The sequence below is a fragment of the Ips typographus genome, linkage group LG6 (assembly GCF_016097725.1).
Source record: "Ips typographus isolate SLU linkage group LG6, UJ_Ityp_2.0, whole genome shotgun sequence".
Lineage (NCBI taxonomy): Eukaryota > Metazoa > Arthropoda > Insecta > Coleoptera > Curculionidae > Ips > Ips typographus.
Genome location: NC_138427.1, coordinates 6,238,437 through 6,258,252, shown reverse-complemented (window position 1 = coordinate 6,258,252; position 19,816 = coordinate 6,238,437). Strand labels below are relative to the sequence as shown.

The 19,816-nt window shown below is 34.1% G+C and overlaps 2 protein-coding genes and 1 long non-coding RNA gene across 16 annotated transcripts in view; 1 reads left to right on the top strand and 2 right to left on the bottom strand.

The window, feature by feature from the left end:
• Nucleotides 1-1,742: 1,742 nt before the first annotated feature.
• Nucleotides 1,743-3,841, bottom strand: LOC145730576 (uncharacterized). The gene is made up of 3 exons (XM_081981849.1): nt 3,618-3,841; nt 2,298-2,416; nt 1,743-2,242 (listed from the first exon to the last, which is right to left on the bottom strand). The coding sequence occupies exons 1-3, from the start codon at nt 3,646-3,648 to the stop codon at nt 1,985-1,987; spliced, it is 408 nt and encodes a 135-aa protein (XP_081837975.1). The 5' UTR covers nt 3,649-3,841; the 3' UTR covers nt 1,743-1,984.
• On the top strand, nt 3,807-12,728 carry LOC145730578 (uncharacterized). The gene is made up of 3 exons (XR_014178647.1): nt 3,807-3,947; nt 11,202-11,486; nt 12,588-12,728. It is a non-coding gene; the product is annotated as an uncharacterized LOC145730578 (long non-coding RNA).
• Nucleotides 5,066-19,816, bottom strand: part of LOC145730567 (uncharacterized protein CG43867) — a 90,533-nt gene continuing 75,782 nt past the window's right edge. For 6 of the 14 annotated variants that reach the window (XM_081981821.1, XM_081981830.1, XM_081981832.1 and 3 more), the window contains 15 exons: nt 15,310-15,432; nt 14,811-15,008; nt 14,559-14,698; nt 14,302-14,503; nt 13,828-14,016; nt 13,467-13,581; nt 12,540-12,713; nt 12,242-12,465; nt 11,711-11,887; nt 11,498-11,659; nt 11,223-11,441; nt 10,926-11,156; nt 9,228-9,585; nt 8,260-9,161; nt 5,066-6,605 (listed from right to left, as the gene is read on the bottom strand). In XM_081981821.1, coding sequence (XP_081837947.1) covers nt 6,138-6,605; nt 8,260-9,161; nt 9,228-9,585; nt 10,926-11,156; nt 11,223-11,441; nt 11,498-11,659; nt 11,711-11,887; nt 12,242-12,465; nt 12,540-12,713; nt 13,467-13,581; nt 13,828-14,016; nt 14,302-14,503; nt 14,559-14,698; nt 14,811-15,008; nt 15,310-15,432 — 3,882 coding nt within the window. In that variant the 3' untranslated portion in view covers nt 5,066-6,137. Of the gene's footprint in view, nt 6,606-7,882; nt 8,029-8,259; nt 9,162-9,227; nt 9,586-10,925; nt 11,157-11,222; nt 11,442-11,497; nt 11,660-11,710; nt 11,888-12,241; nt 12,466-12,539; nt 12,714-13,466; nt 13,582-13,827; nt 14,017-14,301; nt 14,504-14,558; nt 14,699-14,810; nt 15,009-15,309; nt 15,433-19,816 lie in introns of all 14 variants that reach the window. The other 8 variants (XR_014178645.1, XM_081981828.1, XM_081981825.1 and 5 more) reach the window with 8 other exon arrangements.

Here is a 19,816-nt window from a genome sequence, read left to right as displayed (position 1 = left end):
TGTTCAAATAAACATCAAGCTACTTGTCAAACGTCTTTGTTTACAGGTTTTGTAACCACTGTTAATTCTTCTACGCTAAGATAGTAGATATTTTCATTGAACCCAAAACGCCAAAAGAATATAAATCAGGAAATCCTAAAACCTACAAGACCCAGACACATTGGTAAAAATGTTATGGGAATATCCGTGTCAATGTTTTTTAATATTTCTCTCAGCAGAACTATGACAGAAGTGTGTTTCAATGCACAATTGTTTGAAGATTACCGCGCCAAAGTCTAAATTATTGAAGTTACGTACGGAGGATGGAGGGAGTTTCTGACCTATCTTCCTGCATGTTCAGCCATTCTGTAACACTCTTGATTGCATCTGCCTTGAAGCAACATCTTCGTCAAGCAGGTAACTATGAATTTAACGAAGAAACTTTGCAGACCATTTTCAGAGGGCTTTCGTGTGCTTTGAAAAGGTCAGTTGCAGCTACTGCACCTGAAATATCCTAATTGAATGTAACCATTGAAGTAAACTCTTGTTTTTGGTTATTTCAGGATCTTCAAACTTGATACCTTTTTCGATTGCCAGAACAAGTCTTGATGATAACTCAGAGTTTTCTTTGATACTTTCCTTGTTACAAACGGCTCCTTTGAGTTCCAAGTTCCACATTTAATTTATGCTGGTAAGTAACAGTTGCCTTATTTACGAGTATAATATTATATTATATATTCTACGAACTCTAAAGCAGTAATCTTGCACTGAATAACTGCTTCTGCTAAATTTTATACACAAAATTACACTGGAGTGTTCAACCTGTGCAAGTTTAAAAGAAAACAGCTTAAATTTATGGCATTCCGTGAGGGCATTCTACCCGTTTTAAAATCTGGAGTGTGTCAAATACTTAAACGGCTATTTTTAAAACAGATTAACAGTAAATTACCGTTTTTGTTGTGACTTGCGTGGGAAGAGTTACCCTTGAGAAACTTTCACTATTAACAAAAACGAAAAGTAGCTAAATTAAAATTAAGTGCATTTGCCGTCGTATTCACTCAAATTAGTCACAAATGTTTGTTATTAAAAATATCCATTGTACGTACAATTTTGCTTACTGTTTCCTCTGAAGGCTAAAACATGTGTAAATAATTTTTTAGCGTTCTAATTTTGCGTTTTTAGTGCATTTAAGAAAACCGAATGCAGAATTTATATTTAGGCAAACTTATCAGTATCACTAATTTTGTGGTTGGTTTATTTTACTAAAACAGTTGGTTTCTTTGAAAAAAAAACGTTTAGAAATATTTTGGAAAACCTTTAATCATTGTTTATAGGAAAATGTAGTTTGTTTGAGAAAAAAACATAAATATTGATCAACTATTAAACAGTATTTTAACTAATGTTGAATTTTTCCGATTACTAAATGTTTCTGCAGAATTGAACGTAAATAAACTCTTAACTTAATTTTAGATTAAATATGAAAAAAATTGTTTGCTGGAAAATAGTTATAGCTTTTTGATTTATGGGTTGAAAGAATTATTACTTCAGTGGAACCTTATACCCCACACATAAGTTTTTAACCTCTTTTTTCCTTTTCACTTTGAAACTAATTGCGTTTGAATCATAAAAAGGTCTCCATTTTCATATGTACACATAATAATTAAAAAAATATATATCTTGAAGCCGAACATATCATTAACGACATGCAAGTAAAATTTTTTGTTTACATGTAAATTAAAGGTAATTATATGTGGACGCCTGTATTATTTAGTTATGCTTTTATTCATTACATTATAAATACAATTTTTGCGGTCCTTATCACGATTATAACCTAATTTTTACCGAAGATTATCACACACTGTATCAAAATTTTGTGAATATGTAGAACTATAAATGAATTAATTCAGAACAGCAGGCAAACGTTAAAAAACTACAACCTGAAAAATTCCACTGCATTCAGCATGGGTTTAATACTTTTAAACAGTGACTAGTCATTGTACGCTGATTATATTGCGTCTTTGTACGGTATATTTGGCTCGATTTGTGAAAATATTTCTAAATTCTTTGAATTTGCACTTAATTCTACGTTGGAATTACTTTTCTGGACTGTGTCGTGTTTATGCGTCGGCTCCTCAATGTGACTGTAAATACCCAGGTCGATTCTTCGAAAAATGTCGAATTTTTCATTTAAAACTTGCAGTTCCTGAGTCGAGGCTGTTCTGCATGATGCCGTTTCTTCAGGCACGTTGTCTTCATCGACTTCCTAGAATAATATTATAAATACGGATTTTCTTCAGTTTTTTAAGTTTAAAGCTTACTTTAATCTCCGAAAATGTTACGGGCTGTGTGCGATATCGTGTAGATCCGCCTTTTCGCTTTTTAGGCACTACTCGTCTGTGTAGTCTGGACAAATGTTCTGGATATACAGTGTCAGTGTCTGAGACAAAAAAGACAGCTTTTTTATTGAAACTTTAATAAATTATATCCTGCGATCAAAAATTAAATGGTCAGAGACTAGTTGTATATTTAAAAATCAATTTTTGCAAGAAAATTGCCAATTTTAAGATCGAAAGTTGTGTTAAGAGAGCTGAAATGCAAGGAGATAGATTTTAGGTACTTCTAACATTTGGGCGCTTCCACCGATTTTCAAGAAAACGTAATTTACCTCCTGCGCTTTCTGTGCTCCTGATTGAAAATCTAATTTTTGCAGAATATCGAGAATATATTAAAAACGTAATTTACTTCAGCGCTCCTGATAGAAAATCCAATTTTGGCAGAATATCGAGAATTAGGAGAGCAGACCCGCAAGGAGGTACATTTCGGCTACTCCTAATACTTCCCTCATTCATCAAATTGTCAAGTGAACTTAACCTAATTTACCTTCTGTTAGAAAATCAAATTTTTACAGAAAATCGAATAATACATTAAGGGTGCAGAAGCGTAAAGAGGTGAATTTAATATACTTACATTATTTTGTTTGCGCTCCTGATTTAAAAAAAATCCGGTTTGGTATTAGGAGTGAAGAAACGCAAAGAGTTACCAATCAAGATTACCGTATTTACAGCCCTACAGTGTCCCGACCATTATTTTTTGATCCCACGATTTTCAAGATTTTTGTAACCTCCTGCTATTATTTGAAACATGAAATTCGAAAATTAACACCAGTACGGAAAACATGTTATTTTGTTTAGGAGTTCGTAAGAAATACGTCAGTTTGTATGGAGGTAGTAATTTTATATTAATTAGAACGTTTTACTTTGACAAAGGGTAATTAAAGCTTTTAACTGTCATTCTAACCAACCAGACTGTAATTTCCATTAATTACCTACCTCGTCAGATTCAGCATTGAAAATTGTTTGTTGTTGCAATAATTCCGTACAAATTATACTTGAATATTGATGTGAAGTTTTAAAAATGTTGGAATAAACAAACAATTTTTCCCAGAAAAACTAAAATAGAAACTGAAAGTTTTAACGTGTATAATTAATGCGAGGTCAATAATCCAACAGTTTCTTTGTTTTGGATTTTCGATTGCATTGAGGTTGAAACCGTGTAGTAAATTTAGCTTGAAAATAAAAAATCAAACTCTATTTATACTCTAGTCAAGCTTAAAATAGTTTTTTTGGTGGTATACTTACTTGACAGATTGGGATTGGATCCTGACGGCATACTGGATGTACATTAAATTCAAGTGTAAACTATCAAACACACAACACTATGCGTGGAATTACAACCGAGTCTGATATTTTGACGAGGCTTTCGCCTATAGCTTTTCACTTAATACACTGCTGCTTTGTTCATAAACCGTAAAAATTGCTACTAATTTTAAGATCCCCGTTTTGCTTCGGGCCTACCTATACAGTCTGTTGAAAATAGTTCGGAAAAATGATGCTGCGAATGTTTGCGGCCAGTGTTTTCATGCGCATCTTTTAATTTACACACGCTATTCGGGAAAAATAAGAAAACAGGTTAGTCTAATTATATCTATTTACTAAATTCATAGTGCACATCTGGTGGTTTTGTGGATAATACTCTGGGAAATCTCGCAACAAATTTTCATTTAGATATGCCGGTATAAAGTTGCAGTAGTCTTAGTAGTTTAATGGTGCGTGTTCTGTTGGTTTTTCTGATGAAAACTGGTTTTTCCAGATTTTTCTCGTTAACGATCACTTTTATTTACTATTCTACTCCAGTTTACAAATTAATTAAGTTACTGAACAAGTACAAATTTGTGTGTTACATATGAACAGTTTCATGGAATACTGTCTACATTCTTGATAAACCATAATTCCCAAAAGTAGCTTTTATAGGAAGAATAACAAGATATATTTCACAGGACGGTCAAAAACCTCCATAATTCCCAATAATATAAAACGAATCACTTGTGACCTGATGACGTGAACTAACAAATTGAGTTCATTTGACTTTGACTGATTTGCTTAAATCCAACAGAACCTTTCCCAGATGTGCATGATTTCGGAAAAAATCATGCGGTTTTACTTTGCGCTATTTCTGCGCCAAATTTACCGTTACCTTGACAAACCCATTTAAACCGGTTATCTTAGAAACTCTTTCAGCATTATCATATGCTGGTCATATCCTTTTTATGTTGGATTAAAATCACCCGTATCATTATTTATATTATAACAGTACGATGGGAAGTAGAGTTTACTGTTTTTTGCTGTGCTATATACCTAGAAACTAGCATAGTAAACACTTAAAAGTATACAGGGTGGTTTATGACGAAGTGTTTTTTGATCTCTTGCAAAATTTCCTAAAACATATACAGGGTGTTCAAAAAAGAAATTGAAAAACCTAGTCCGCTGGATGCAGAAAGCCACTCTCAATATTTTTAGTCTTTTGGAAAATTTCCGTAACTCTAACAGTATCGGAGATATTCGACTTCTTTTACTTTTATATACTTTATAACAAATACATATTATCATTAATAATTAATTTGTGGAGAACACTCTTTGTTATCATTCTTCCAAACTAATATAAAAAAAATTAGGCTTGTTTTTAGATGTAAATAAACATGTGGTGCCATAAAACAACCTGTCACCCTGTATACAATTGAATAAAACACTTTCTAAAATTAATTAACATATATATTTATAAAAGGTAACATATGTAGTGATATCCAATGCCAATTTTTATAAAATTTGATCTAAAAATTTTTCAGTTACAATGACGTCAAGTATTTTTTTTTAGTAAAGCCTTGTATACCTAACATTTAGACTATTTGAACGGTAATTTCAATCAGGGTTTTTATGGTAACAGTTTTTAAATCCAATTAAAAATTAAGTGACTTGAAACTGATTATAAATATATAAGATATCAATAAATAATTGCAGAATAAATGATTTTAGTAGAAAAAGCTGAAAAAAAAAACAGCTGAATTATTAATGTGCTTAATACCATTCGGTTTATATTAAAAATTACTACAGCACATTACAAATATATCAGCCTTTAATACTTTAAATGAAAAAATATTGTCAGTATTGTCAAACACACCCTTGACGAAATAATAATTCTACTTAAGTCGTAATTAAAGCTATTCAACTGAGTAGCCAATTTTTGGCAAATATGTCGTAAATAATAATTTATGTTGATGAGTGCTTATAGTCTTTTTGGAACTGAACTGTAATATAAATGGATAAAAAGCTTTTTTATATATACAAGAGGTTAATAAGTACAATAAATTTATATGCGCAATAAAATATGGGTAAAAAGCTGCTTTAAAATATTCTCTAGCTAATTGAGCTTGCCTAAGATTTATGACTGGCATTAGTCGTGTTACCTGGAACACTATGGTAACTTTAATCGTTGACTTTTTTTTGACTTAACTATTCACGTTTGCTCTATTAATAACTAGAGCTCTAACCTAAGTTTATAAAATGACTAGACTAGTTTCAGAACTGTACAAAAATCATATTTTATATGTAAGGAGGGTTTGACATATTCGACTGTTTCACAGACATTTAAATTTTTAGCGAAATGGAATTTTTGTTCTATGGTCAAGTTTTCAAAAACCTCAACGTTGAGTAAAATATAAAGACTAAAGTTTTGTTATCTTATACAGGACTTGCTAAACCACCTAATTGCATTTAATACCAAGCTATTTACAATCTTTTACATACCACATGTTCAAACGAGTATCACGCAAGACCGGAATCAACATGCGTACGACGTTTCGACTCCACTCGCTGCACCGCGCCATGATCAGGCGTCGACTTCAAAATATCCGGCTGTGATTGGTTGGCCAATGTCTGACTAATCATTGATTGGTTCACCACCGACTGATTGACCGAAACCATCGTTCCTCTGCTCAACGTGCCTAGTAGCGGCGTTCCTGGATTAGTGATCAACAAATTCATGTAGTCCGCAATCAGCAGGGTCAATTCGAGAATTTTCGGTTTGCTCAGAGTGAAAATCAGTTTTTGGGATGGTTGTTGATCGTTTTGGGTCACAACCAGCATAAAGTCTTCTTGGCAACCACCAAAGGTGAGAACGTTAGTGTAAGGGTAGCGGTGCCGTTGTTGCATCGTTGCAAGATCTAATGCTGTTATTGAATCTTCATTTACTGCCAGCCAGATCATTGGTGAGTCTTGTTGGCGTAGTCTTGCCTATTAACAATAAATTATTTTATTTACTTATAGTAATTAAAGATGGTGCAAAAACTGGGAGAGGATTAATGTGTTTGCGAATTAAAGATATTAAGAGACAGATAGTACTATTTGACCACAGTTCTTCATAATCTATCTCTAATTGATGAAAGGATGAGGGTTTAATTGAAGGGAATTCTTTATATTATCTTCATTGTAACATACTAAACAGAGATTGACAGCTTCTCTAATTGATCAACTTAATCCTTAAGATTATCATGTTGATTTACTATGGCAAAACGAGATGAAAGCATTTTCAGTACGCTTTTACAGCTTTCAAAAATACTAGAGCTCACTATTTCTAACTTATTAGCACAACAAAAGTGCATTTAAAATAGTTGTCCAACTTGAGAACAGTATAGAGCAAGTTAAGAAATCATCTCCAAGCTCTTTTTGCATTTTCTAAGCAATTAGTATTGGGTTAGTATGAGATAAAACATCTTTGGCTAGTTACAGTGTATACAGGGTTAGCCACCCAAACTGTTCGTTAAAAGTTTATCAGGATCAAATATTTATAGAAATTTGAAATGTTTCGAAATGAAATAAACTCGATGCGTGCTATATTTAAAAAATAGTTTCATCCTTCTGTCACTTCCGGTTTAACCGGAAGTAGATGAAAATATTTTTAAAACATAGCACTCATCAATTTGATACCAAAATTTCCAATTTTTATTAATTTTGGATCCTAATAAACTTTTAATGAATAGTTTGGGTGGCTACCCTGTATAAAAAAGCATTTTATCACTTTTCAGCTGCTGGTTGTCGACTAGCAATGAAGAGCTTGTTCAGCTGTTCTTGTAGGTCACGCATATTTTCAGCAAGAAGGACAGTATCGTCTGCATAGCTGCAAGTTCTTAATCTTAAGATAGAAGTAGATAATCATTTCAAGAAATTTTTGGTCTTTTGATCTTTCCGTTATTTTTCCGATTTTGTACTTTACTGTTTGTTATACCATATTCAAATAATTTCAGAAAGTTTCGAGGAATCAAACTTTGTGTTATATGCATTTAACAAACATGAACATGCATCTTTAGCTTAAAAAAGAAAGTGTTATGTGGTTTTGACACAGTTTAAGAAAATTTTGAACTATACGACAACTTGATGAATGGTTTCGGGCACAATTAGTGTTAATGAATTTGGGAAAAGATTGAGCATTTTGGCATTATTTTCGATGAGTGGATGACAACAATATTGAAAACGGCACCTCTTCTACATTAAACATTGTAATATCAACTAACTTTGGTGCAATTCATTTAACATTTCTGCCTTCTTGGTTTGGGGAAGTGAAGGCTTTTTGATACTATGTTGGTAAGCATTTATCAATAATAGACAGACTTGGAACACCTTGTTGACACATTGTAGATGCTGCACCATGTATCCGCATCTTCAAGAAAATAAATTGCTATTTTTAAGTTGTCCATAAAACCATACATAAAGTAAGTTAATTACAGCCACACTAATATAATAAACCTGCTAAATCTAAGCGCAGTCATCGAAGACAATGCTAGTTAGTACCAAATTCTTTTAAGTTTAGTTAATGTCACAGAGGCATTCTCTTAATTCAATCAGTATTTAAAAAAATACAGTGATACAGTCACTTCATACTGACAATTACCTGGAATAAAGTAGCTCCAAAATACGGCCATTTCCTCGTACAAGTCAAATAAATCCTCACACAGTCAAGTTGAGTTCGTCCTTTGAGTGCTCTCCACTTTGCCAGCAATTTAGCTTGAAGTTCAGCCAAACCATCCGGACTTAACTGGTCCCTGTACCGGTACGGATAAAATCTATCAATAGCATTCAAAGCTTGATTGGAATGTGCCGTTAATATTCCATGGACGTTATTAAGTGCATTCAAAGTGGACGAATTATGCAAATTTGGTGGTGGACTGAAAGTCCCATTAACTTTATTTGGAGTTGGTTTAATATTGGAAGTTGTGGCTTGACTAGTCAGAGTATTACCAGCACTAGCAGCTTTTGCAGTGCCTAAAGGACAATCTCCCACATCTAACTGAGCCATTAACGCTGCAAGTTCTAAAGCTAAATCTCTGCTAAGAGGGAATCGGCCAGCTACTATTTGTTTGTTCACTTGATAGCACAACAACAACCGTTCTTTGTCAGTCTCTAGTCTAGCACTGTTCTTCCACCACAATCTGCTTTTATAGGTCATACGGATCACTTTACTGTTCTCAAATTTCCCTAAACCTTTTTCCCTCAAAGCGATTTCCCATTTGGAGATCAAGTCGCACAATTTAGCATTCGGATCTAGAGTGTGCTCCAAGTCTTTTTCAATGGGGTCATCGCTGAAAAGTGCAAATCCGTTGTTCATTCTACAGCCAATCTCGTGGGCTAAAGTGTCCTGGAACTCTTTTATAGTGGTAGAACCGTCGAAACTGGTGATGTGGTAAGTGCCGTTTAGTAAATGGACTGGCATTGAGTGTGGGAGGGCATGATGCTGTGGATTTTTGAGGAGAATGCTAAGGACTTCCATTCTGCTTGGTTTTAATTCACGACCACCTGCAAAATAATGAATTTGTGTTTAATGATAATGAGTGTTCTTGAGAATTAACTACCAATACAGACCTGCTACAATGGTCCTTTCAAGTGCACGTTCACAATACGCCGCATACTTTCCACACTCAGTCTTGTTGTCAGCATTTCTCTGTAGATGAAGCTTCAAGAACCACAACAACCTGGAAGACTTTGGCACAAACAAACTGACGGCCAGCGCCAACAACTGCCAGCCTTGCAATAACGTAAACATCGGAGGTCCCTTGGAATCCTTATGCTCTTTGTAGCACTCCTTGTGTTCCCTGTACTTTTCTTCTTGGGACGCCTGTATATTGGACAATGCGATTTGATCATCAGACGCTGTACTGTTTATGCTCGGCGTGTTCGTTTCGCACGAGAACAGACTTTGCGTCGCACAAAGTAGCAATTGCTGAAAAGATTATTGGTGTTTCGATTTGCTTAAGTGACACCTTATATGGAAGCCCTAAAAACATTCCAGCTAACAGAGACCAGCGAACTAATGATGTATGATTTATTTTTTGTTGAAATGCAGTGGTGTGAGTGTATATTATGTTTCATATTCATTGTTCTTCTAACATTAGTTTGATAGTAGTTGCATCTATTTACAACTATAACAAAAATAATGAAGGACAACTACTAAACAGGAAGTCAAAAAACTTAACTTTTATGCTGTAAGAGAAAACTAAGTCTCAAAAATATAAAATGTGTAATAAAATAGAAACACCAACATTCTTTAGGAGAAACAGATAACGTGCACTATATACAAGTTTAGTACTGACAAAGGTTATTAACTACAAAAATGCTTAAGATTTAAAATCAACAGCATTATAATGTCTAAGAAATATACATTTATATTAGATTACCGTGTAAATCCAGAAACATGCCACAAATTTAATGTTTTTTTAAGAACATACTGATTATAACAATATCTGCAATCTGGAATCTATCTTATGAAAACACAGAAACTATTTTTACTAATATAAAATAAAACAGCTAGCTACCTATAAGGGTTTTTGACTGAGTTTCCATTAAAAAACATTTAACCAAAGATAATAGGTACAGTCTGTTTATACTTAGATCATTTCTTACAACTTTTGATGGTTGAGAAACACTGGTTTACCACAGATTAACCAGGGAACATAAGTTGTGTTGGAATGGGGTCAAAATAAAATCTTTAAAGGTGCTAGAAACGAAAACCAAAACAGTGGAATTCTAGGCCTACTTCATGACCTGCAACATTAAGAGTAAAATGCTCCAGGAATTTTACTTCCTGTTCAAAGCGAAGGCAAATCAGAATCATGATGACTCAGAAGACTATTCTGACGAATTTTCCATAATACACAACACAAAGAGCTTTTTCTAGAACGAGTTATTTTCCCTAGAATGTGAAAAGTGAAAAGTTATCGGTGTTGTTATGTTCAGCATCTCAGCAATCCCCTCTTCGCTAATCCTAGTTCTTGAATCAGGATTTTCACAACTTTTTGAATTTAAAATGAAAAAGTTAATTTAAAAGTGGGTTACATCCTGGCTATTTCTAAAAACAGACAATGCTTATAGAACAAGACCATACTTGGTCAAGGATCATCAATCAATACAATTAGTATTTCATTAGTAGCATCATCTGACAATTAAAACATGAATAAAGTGCACATTTTGAAAGTACATAATGATAACATTACTGATGAAAAGCACAAAAGCAAAACCATACCAAACATAAGACAAAAATTGAAAATAAAAAAGCCCACTTACGCCTTTCTTAAGCAATTTTTGTGTTGGTACCTGCACTCCTAGCTTAGGCAAAGGCACGCTTTTGCTGGTTTGCTTGATCAGAGCACAAATCAGCTCAGCTTGTAGTTCTGGCATATCCAAACACTGTTGCAATGCATTTTGGGCTAAAACTACATGATAGTCTATTCCAGCTTGGTCTACCGCTGCCGATAAGAATAGCTGAAGGCTTTTGAATTGTTTAATTGCTTCTGCCTGTAAGTTTTTAAAAAGTAAGTAAGTAAGTTTGAATTGTTTTAGATAAGTAGATGTTATGGTAACCTGCAAGAGTTCGTTGGGTAGACTGGTAAGAGGGAAATAGGACGGTACAGCACCATCTTTAGTGCAAGGCACGTGGAGCAAGACTGGATGTCTCCATAGAACACAATTGGGATCACCATCAACCTCCATTAACTTATGGATCAATTGTTCGTATTGGGTGCCGGTACTAGGGCCACAACCACTCGCTACAGTTAAATGGTACAGCCAGGCATCTTTTTCCTGGAATACAATCATTCATTATAAATGCTTACCACAAATAATTTAGTAAGTAAAACCTGTTTGCCTGGACATAACAAATAAGTAGGTCCACTATTATTAGGAAATATTCCTATGGTGAGGTCAGGTTGTTCGGAATCACGTTCTTCTGAGTCGGAATCGGATAAATGTTCCACTTCTTCCACTCGGGCTTCCCTCATGTTAATTTGTCCGTGTGGGGTCTAGAACAACCTCATCAAAAATATTTTCTAACTCACTCTTTACTCACTAACCGTTTCTGAAGGCGATTTAAAGTATAAGAACATTTTTCCAATTAAGACACACCAACATCTTTTAGCGTGACCGTTTTTCACTTTGGTAAGCCATCCTTGGACTGAAGGTTTATTTTCGTCTTTGCTAAGCAAAATTTTAGTAGCGTTTCTTCGTTGTACGTTTTGTAGTATTCTAACCTGAGTAAATAGAAATTAAAGTTCAGTTTTTTAATATAATTGTGGAATGGGATCCAAAACAAACGTTAATTAAAAAAGGAGTGATTATTAAGGAATTCTGCAGAGAAAAGTGTCGAAACTTATTGAAGTTGAAAATAATAAGTAGTATCAACTTTACTTCTTAAATGAAGACATAAATCATTAATGAATTAACATTTTAGTAGACAACTACATAAACTGATATTTAATCCACGTAAAAGGGTTTTGAACTGGCTTTCCCGAGAAACTGAAGAGCCCTTAGACGATTACCTTAATCTTAAAGCGATCAATCACGATCCTAAGGGAGATTTTTTTTAATTAAAAGACAACCCGTACCCAGTCTTCCATGGCGGTAATCGTATCGGCTGTCAGGTAGTAAGTCTTCTTTCCAGTGTCTATTTCGAAAGTGTTCGAGCCCTCAGCCCTCGTAATCTTACAAGCTTCGTCTAAAAGTATTTGCCCTTGGGGTTTCCTATTAATATCACTTTGGCTTTTGTAGTAAGTCAGGACGCCGTTTTTCAAGACGAACCACTTTTTCCTCCAGGTTTTTAATTTCCCTCCTGAAGTTGGAATAGTTCAGTCAAAGGGTGGAGTATTTGATTTAAAGTGAAATAAACTTTTTATGTGTGCTTACCGAGCTTAGCCAATGATCCGCATTTTTCAAGACTTTCAATTCTCTTAGGACTATCGAAATAGGAAGCTCGAAGCATCATGGAGGATTCCAAACTGACTGTATCACAGCTCACTGCATCCGGTGGCACCGCATAATCATCGGAAAGGCCAGATTCAAATGATATATCTGAAACCACTTTTGAGATTAATTTAGTAAAGAAATAATGCAAAAAGTCTCATTATATAGTTAGTTAATAGGTAATAAATTCAATTACTTAAACAGAAAAGAGTGTCTGCTTGTCCACCCGGTATATGTATTTAAATGAAGAGTGAGTATAGTAACTTTTAGTAAAAAAAAAGTTTTGGATATGATACCACTTTGGTTCTTCTTCCCGGTTTTTTTGTTTGAACAAAGTGGCAAAGTAAACCAAGTATGACCTTATGAAATTCCCAGGAACCGAATAGGTTGATACAATTGCCCAAGGCTTGGGGCTTTTGAGAGCATAAGATCTGCTGAACCTCCACAAAGATTAAGTAAAAGACACACACAAAAAAGCGTGGAGAAAAGTGGAAGAGTCAAGATAACTAAAGAGTGGATTAAAATCCCAATAGAAGCCCAGAGAACATTTAAATAGTTGATGCCAAGAAACTCTACTTCCACAGACATGTGCCTTTACATACTAGGAATTGGTGAAAACCGTGTATATCAACAATGTGGAACGGTAGAGGAAATCTTATATTACCTATTACAAGTCTGTCATCAATACTATCTAGACTTAGTAGCAAAATTATGTCATATTCCTTCAAAATCTGTATGGTTGTATATGAACTGCAATTTTCTAATATCCTGTATAATGCAGTCCAAAAAAAAATGGAATACTCAGTTAATACACAGCAAACAGTTTTTACCGCAAGGCTTCAAATTATTAGTTTTCTTCTGGTTACATACCTCTGGTCTTGCTTTTGCTCGGTGATCCACTACTACTAGATCCAGTTCGTTTTCCTGGACTGGACGCTGACGTTTCTCCTGAACTTCGACTGTGAGTATTTGTTCCATCTACGGCCTTAAAAGTACCATTTTTATTAAAATCATTAACGTTTTTGAGATATTGGAAAACTAATAAAAACTTGCAACAAGAACAATATACATGCATGTCCTCTAAAATGTGTTAAAATACACATTGCTAATATCATAAAACTAGAAATTCAATGTTTTGACTAAACATTCCAATTACTCTTGAAACCTCTGTGACTCAATAAAAATAAACATTTCATGGCCTGTCCAATTTGGATCAAATTAATTGCCCTACCTGAGTATTGTTCCCTTCCCCATCGCTCGAATCATCTGATGAGTCACCGGTAAAGGGCATCGATCTAATTTGACTGGCCCTTCCCTTAACTGTTGCATAAACTGGAACGGGAATGTCCTGATAACCGGCCTGATCAGGCCCTATATCACTGGGAGTTGTTCCAGTTAAGGTCAGTCCATCTGCTGCTACCTAAAATAGACATTGTTTTTCTATTCTATTATTTACTAGTTTTGAATAGATGAAGCATTCAATCATTAGTTTGCGCCGAATTTACTGACAAAGTAAAGTAAACAATGTCATTGCATCTGAAATTACAGAAGCAGCAGTATGTCCTACAGAGAAGTCATCGACTTTTTCTAGATTGGGGAAGCCAAAACATTGACAAAAAAAAAATGTATGTAATGTTGTAATGGCTATTACTCAATCAATGAATTACAACAATGATTTTTTTTATAGTAAAATTTGATTTTCTACCTGATAGATCCTGTCTTCCCAACTTGGAAATCGATGTAAAGGTGGAGTAGGTGCCCTAGGCCATGCCACTTTCTCTCTACTGGGTGTGTAAATTTCCGCATAGTCATGAGCTAAATCTGGATCACTAGCACTGTTACTTGGTATCCTTCCGATGCTAAGGTTATCCACAGCAGCTCGAAGTTCATCCGTTAATGGATCCATACTAGAACAAATCTTCAATAAAAATGAACCTTAAAAACTAGTATAAAAATTCATACCTTGGAGTGTTTGAGAAGTTAACACTGGTTACTAAAGTACTAGGCACCACAGGTTCAAAATTTGTGCTAGTAGAAATGCAAACAGACTGATGTCGTCTATGTTTAGCGCTGGTGTAAGGTGAAGCGGCCGATAAGGGCAACTAAAAAAAATAAATTTTTATTTTTTTGATTCTTTAATATTAGTGTTAAAATATTTCTAAAGTGCTTACGCTCTAGTGCATTAACTATTAGTTGTAATCAGATTATTGGTACCTTTTTCTTATTTACCTGACGCGGTTCAGGGGATCCACTTTCAGAACGTCTCCGATCCGCCAAAGCTAAATGATTGCGCAAAAGTTCAAGCTGCTGGTTGCATTTGATATTCTGCTCTCGAAGATGTTGATTTTGTTGTTCCAGTTCGCGAAGCTTATTTGTCACCCATTCTTTGATACGTGCTGCTTTTGCTTCCACCTAGGAAAGTTATTGTTTCGGTAAAAAGTTGAAGTAGTACAACCGTACAAGGAGGCTCATCAAAATTGTGCAGGTTTTTTGTGTGTCAGAAGGACCGGATTTAAAGGAGAGGCATAATGAATGTACCCTAACCAGATTTGTTACTTTTGGATTTTTTGATTTGTTGCACTTAAGTTGATATTAATGTGGTTTTCATCACCCTCAGCTATTTCAATACCATTTAAATTCATACCAGATAATCTAATTTTTGAACCACTTTTTTTGAGAATTTGTTTTAAATTTTCTGGAGCTATTTACTAACCTGTCTAGCGTCTTGAAGACGCAGCTGCCGTTGTTCTTCCACCTCACCTTCGAGTCGATGAATTTGCGCGTTACTGCCGTCACTTTGTGCAGACCATGCCAGCTTCTGTTCCATTATTCGCACCTGAAAATAAGGTATAATTAAAATTTTTCTCCAAAAATACTGTCAAACGAGGCCCAATTTGTCATATCAATCCAATACAATATTAATGATTGATCTTCGAAAATGATACCTATGTGGAGTAAGTTGAAAAGAGATGTATAAATTAACGAGTCTTAGGGGGAATTGGTTGATTATCCATTAACCTGTCAGCACCAGATAAACAAACTACTAAACGAATAGTGAGGGGTTGTATTTGGTATCAAAAAGATGCTGGGATTTGATTGATTTCAGGGAGACAAAATAACCGTATAACTGCTTAGTTAAGACTTTATTCTGGCACTTAATTAGAATTTGATTTCAAGTAATACAAATCACTTTTAAGTTACGTAATAATAATGCAACAACCTATATGGTGTCCAGCCACTGATCATATTACAAGAAGTCTTCCTAATTTCAGAACTAACCGCATATTGCAAACACCGCAAATTGTGTAAATGCAAATGAACTATCAAATATCGTTATTTAACCTACTACATTATAAGTACAATAAGGCAAATATTTTGCGTTAATTCACATATCACAATTTAAAAGGTGTTGTAGCGATGGAATACGAAATTAACTAAAAGAGTCTGACTATGTTTTTTCTTAAATTAGGTAAAATATCAAATTAAACATATCACTCTAGTTAAGGTTATATAAATGCTTTGCTGCTTGATACTATATTAGGATTATTAATTAATTGCAGTTATAGTCAAAATGTGAGTCGTGATTTTAGTTGTACAATAGTAAAGTATACAAAGTATTTGCCATTTAAAACTTCCGAATTAGGAAGCAATTAAAACCAAAAACCGAGGATTGCGTTTCGTGCAGTTATTCATGGCAACACCACATGCCCTTTTCTCCACGGTCATATAATTTTAAACATCTGCCACATGTAATATGAAAATCGCCAGGTTTGGTAACAGTAAAAGCACGCGACTTGAATTCGTAATGTCCTTAGGGGTGGTTCACGAACGTTTTTATGAACTGTTTTTCCCAGGTTCTGCTCGTTATTTTATGACTCGCGGTATGCAGTGACTTTAAAAGATTTCCGGATTTCTGCATTTTATTGATTTAGTCCACTCATCTTTATTCCTTTTTTGTCTGGAACGATATCGCTTTCCTGGATGTTTAAGTTGGAAATATAATTAGTAAATCACTGGGGCTGAGATAAGCGAACCTTAAAATCATAGATCTCAATTTTTTCCTAATAATACAAATTTGCGCTTAAATTTAGTTAGTAAACTAAACTTGCCTTTATGGTAAATATTGCACCATCAATCACCCTTCACATTACTACTTACTGTGACAATAATTGATAGAGGAAATGAGACCAACTGTCTGATCTGCTTATCGCTTAGTTGTATGTGATAAGTGTAGTTATCATATTATCCTTCCCTAATAAGTTAATCACACAATCTTGAGTCAAACAGGCTTAGATTTTTTGCGTATTACTGATCTGGAAAATACGTTTATATAAGTAGAAAACTCACAAAGATTTTTATTATTTCCAGAATAATCTGATGAATGATTAATATACAACACCATAAAGCAATTAGATATATTTATTAATTTAAATAAATCAGGTCAGGTTAGTTACGGAAACAATCAAAATAATCTAGATTAGATAAAGCTTATATACATTTCCGGTTGTGCATTTAAAAAAAATATACATTAACTTGTCACTGGAAAGTTTATAATTAATTGAAAATTTGGCTCACGGTGTATAATATACCGGGTGTCAAAACTAGCAAAGTTTTGTGGCTAGCATCTTTTGGGAGTTCCAACCACTAAACCTCCTACTACAGAGTTATGTGGTAATACTGAAACTAGTAACAAAGCTATTTGAAATAAACAAAGGAAAGGTTAAAAACATTGTCACCCTGTACATAAAATTCCGTGGCCCAAATTAAAATTCATATGAAAATTTGAAGAAATAATCTGTAATTAACACTTGGCTTTCTTTCTTGTAATATCTTGCAGAAGCTTTAGACATTTTGAAAAAATGTTTAATCACTGTTTATAACAAATGGGAAAGGTTTAAAAAGTATTTAGAAACCGTTGGCTTTTTCGAATCTGAAGTTGAGAATTTGTGTAATTTTTAATAAAACTAGATAAGAAGATTGAAATGCTGCATTATAGATGCATCTGGCATTTATAAACTTAGTTTGGGAAAACTTTCGAAGTAGTTGAAAGCCTCTGGCAATTATCTCAATCTCTCTCTGGCAAACATTTCTAAAGATTTTAAATAAAACTGAAATTTATTTTTAAGCTTTACAAAATCTGTTTTATTGGAACTTTTGCTTGAAAAGCAAATACAAAACCCACCAATAGAGTAGAGCCACCAATAGAGATTTCACGTGGTTTTTATTATTAGATATAGAAAATTTGGAACACTAGAATTTTCTTGACAACAAATTAGATAAGAACACAAAATCGAGGTTGTCTCAATTTTCTCTTTTAGTAGGTTGAACAAGTTTCAGAAATTTAAGTTCTTATTTTAATCTGATGTGTATCAAAAATATTTTAAGTACGTTATTTATGGTTTATTTACTTCTTATCTCTAAAACTAGATAAACTAGAAAAAAGCTTCATCTGCATAACGATGCAGTAATTACAAACCGTGCCCAATTAGGACCGACAAGTCTTCCTTTTAATTTTTGTGTTGTTGGATTTCCCTGCTACAGAATATCGCCCTTTGGGGACTGGGTTTGGAAAAACTTTCGAAGCTACAGAGCATTAATTTCTCCGGGGATTTTCATTACTAATTATTGTGCCTGACGAATTTTGTAATCCAACGGAAGTCCTGTTTTGTTGATTTGACTAACTTTTTACCGAATAGATGTAAAAGTTTCCAATTGAGTCTGTGCTTGAAAGGGCTATGAAACTTTTATGAGTGTTCGATTTTTGGAAGCTTTTAAATACCACTTAGACCAGCCAAGCGTTAACTGTGTATAGCCTCAAAATCACCCTATTCCATATGCTTTAAGTGCAAATGGAGAAACCCACTCCAAAACCGAGGCAGAAACCACTCTGGTGCTTGTCTCACTTTCTATATTATACTGCTTCTTTAATTTCGCTCTTTTTTACTAAACAATACAGTAGAAAAAGCCGAAATTGAAATGTATACAGTAAACGCCTCTGGCTGAAAATAAGCCAGACGTACACTTAGTGTAACGACCTATAAACTGAGTTATGAGCTATTACGAGTCCATCTTGGACTTAAAACAATTTGTGCGGAGTACACAAGAGGTTTATCAGAAAGAGCCGCTTAAAAGAAAATAGATACCAGCCTGCAGTACAATAAACACGAGTTAAACGTAAATTATTGTAGAGTGGTTTCCTAAAATTGTTAGTATTCCAGCATGTTTTCTGGTCATTAACCAAATTAGTTTTTCCTGTTTACCTTAAAATGAGAGAAGTTGAGTTTTCTAGCCGGAATATCAAATAAACGGAATCATTACTTTAAAAATGTTACAAGTTGTTTCTTTTTTTTTGTTTGTTTCTTCTCTGCAGTTCAGTTTTTTATAGATATACATAAAGTAAATAAATACATCATTAATTTAAAAAAAAAGTTTGAATCTGGTATTAGTTTTTAGCATTTTGTTGTCTGATCCATCTATAGTAGTGTTCTCTTGTGTTATTGCTATGTTTTTGTATTTGAGACGTTTTTGAGACAATTACATTAGAATTTTACACGAAAGCCGGCTGTTTGGACATGCTATAGTTTGCCAGGACCACCAGAGATGGACGAGCTGACGAAGAAAGAAGAAATGGAGGAAAAGAAGAGCCCATTCGTCAGCATCCTTTTCCCAGGACAACTCTGGGAAACTGCCCGAAAAGGAAAAATTCTTAGACTTGTATCGACTTCCGTTTCCACACCTATCCTTTTGGTCTACAGCGATAGGAGGGTAAAAAGCAGTAGTCTTACTTGACCCATCAATCTGAGGCCACATTCCCAGCCAAGAAGAATATTGGCGCCTGCTAGATGCAAATAAAAGCTAAACCAAAAACGGCTTAAATTAAACAGAAAATTCAAATTAACCGACAGGTCAGTGTCGTACCACAAAATAAATGGGAGTACAAGAAGGATTTGATTAATTTCGCGATCTGTACAATTAATGCAAATTACTTAATTATTAATTGCTGTGCAACTTTGTGAGCTATACAGGGTGTTTTAATAATAAGTCGTAAATTCAATGGCACATTCCTGAATAAAATTTAAACCGAAAACCATAGGAAAGCAAGTTTTTTGAGAAACATTTTTGCTTTCACGGATTTTGAGAAATTTTTACTTTATTATGTTCTTTGTCTTTCTCGATGATTTACTATGCTAAAAGAAAATATGGATACTTTTGCAGCTGAT

What these genes read in the sequence shown, in the direction of transcription:
- LOC145730576 (XM_081981849.1), bottom strand. Translation starts at nt 3,648, where the DNA reads ATGCCGTCAGGATCCAATCCCAATCTGTCAA. An exon ending in ATCCAATCCCAATCTGTCAA is followed by an intron (nt 2,417 to 3,617) that starts GTAAGTATACCA and finishes TTTTTGTCTCAG; the next exon opens with ACACTGACACTGTATATCCA. An exon ending in TAACATTTTCGGAGATTAAA is followed by an intron (nt 2,243 to 2,297) that starts GTAAGCTTTAAA and finishes ATATTATTCTAG; the next exon opens with GAAGTCGATGAAGACAACGT.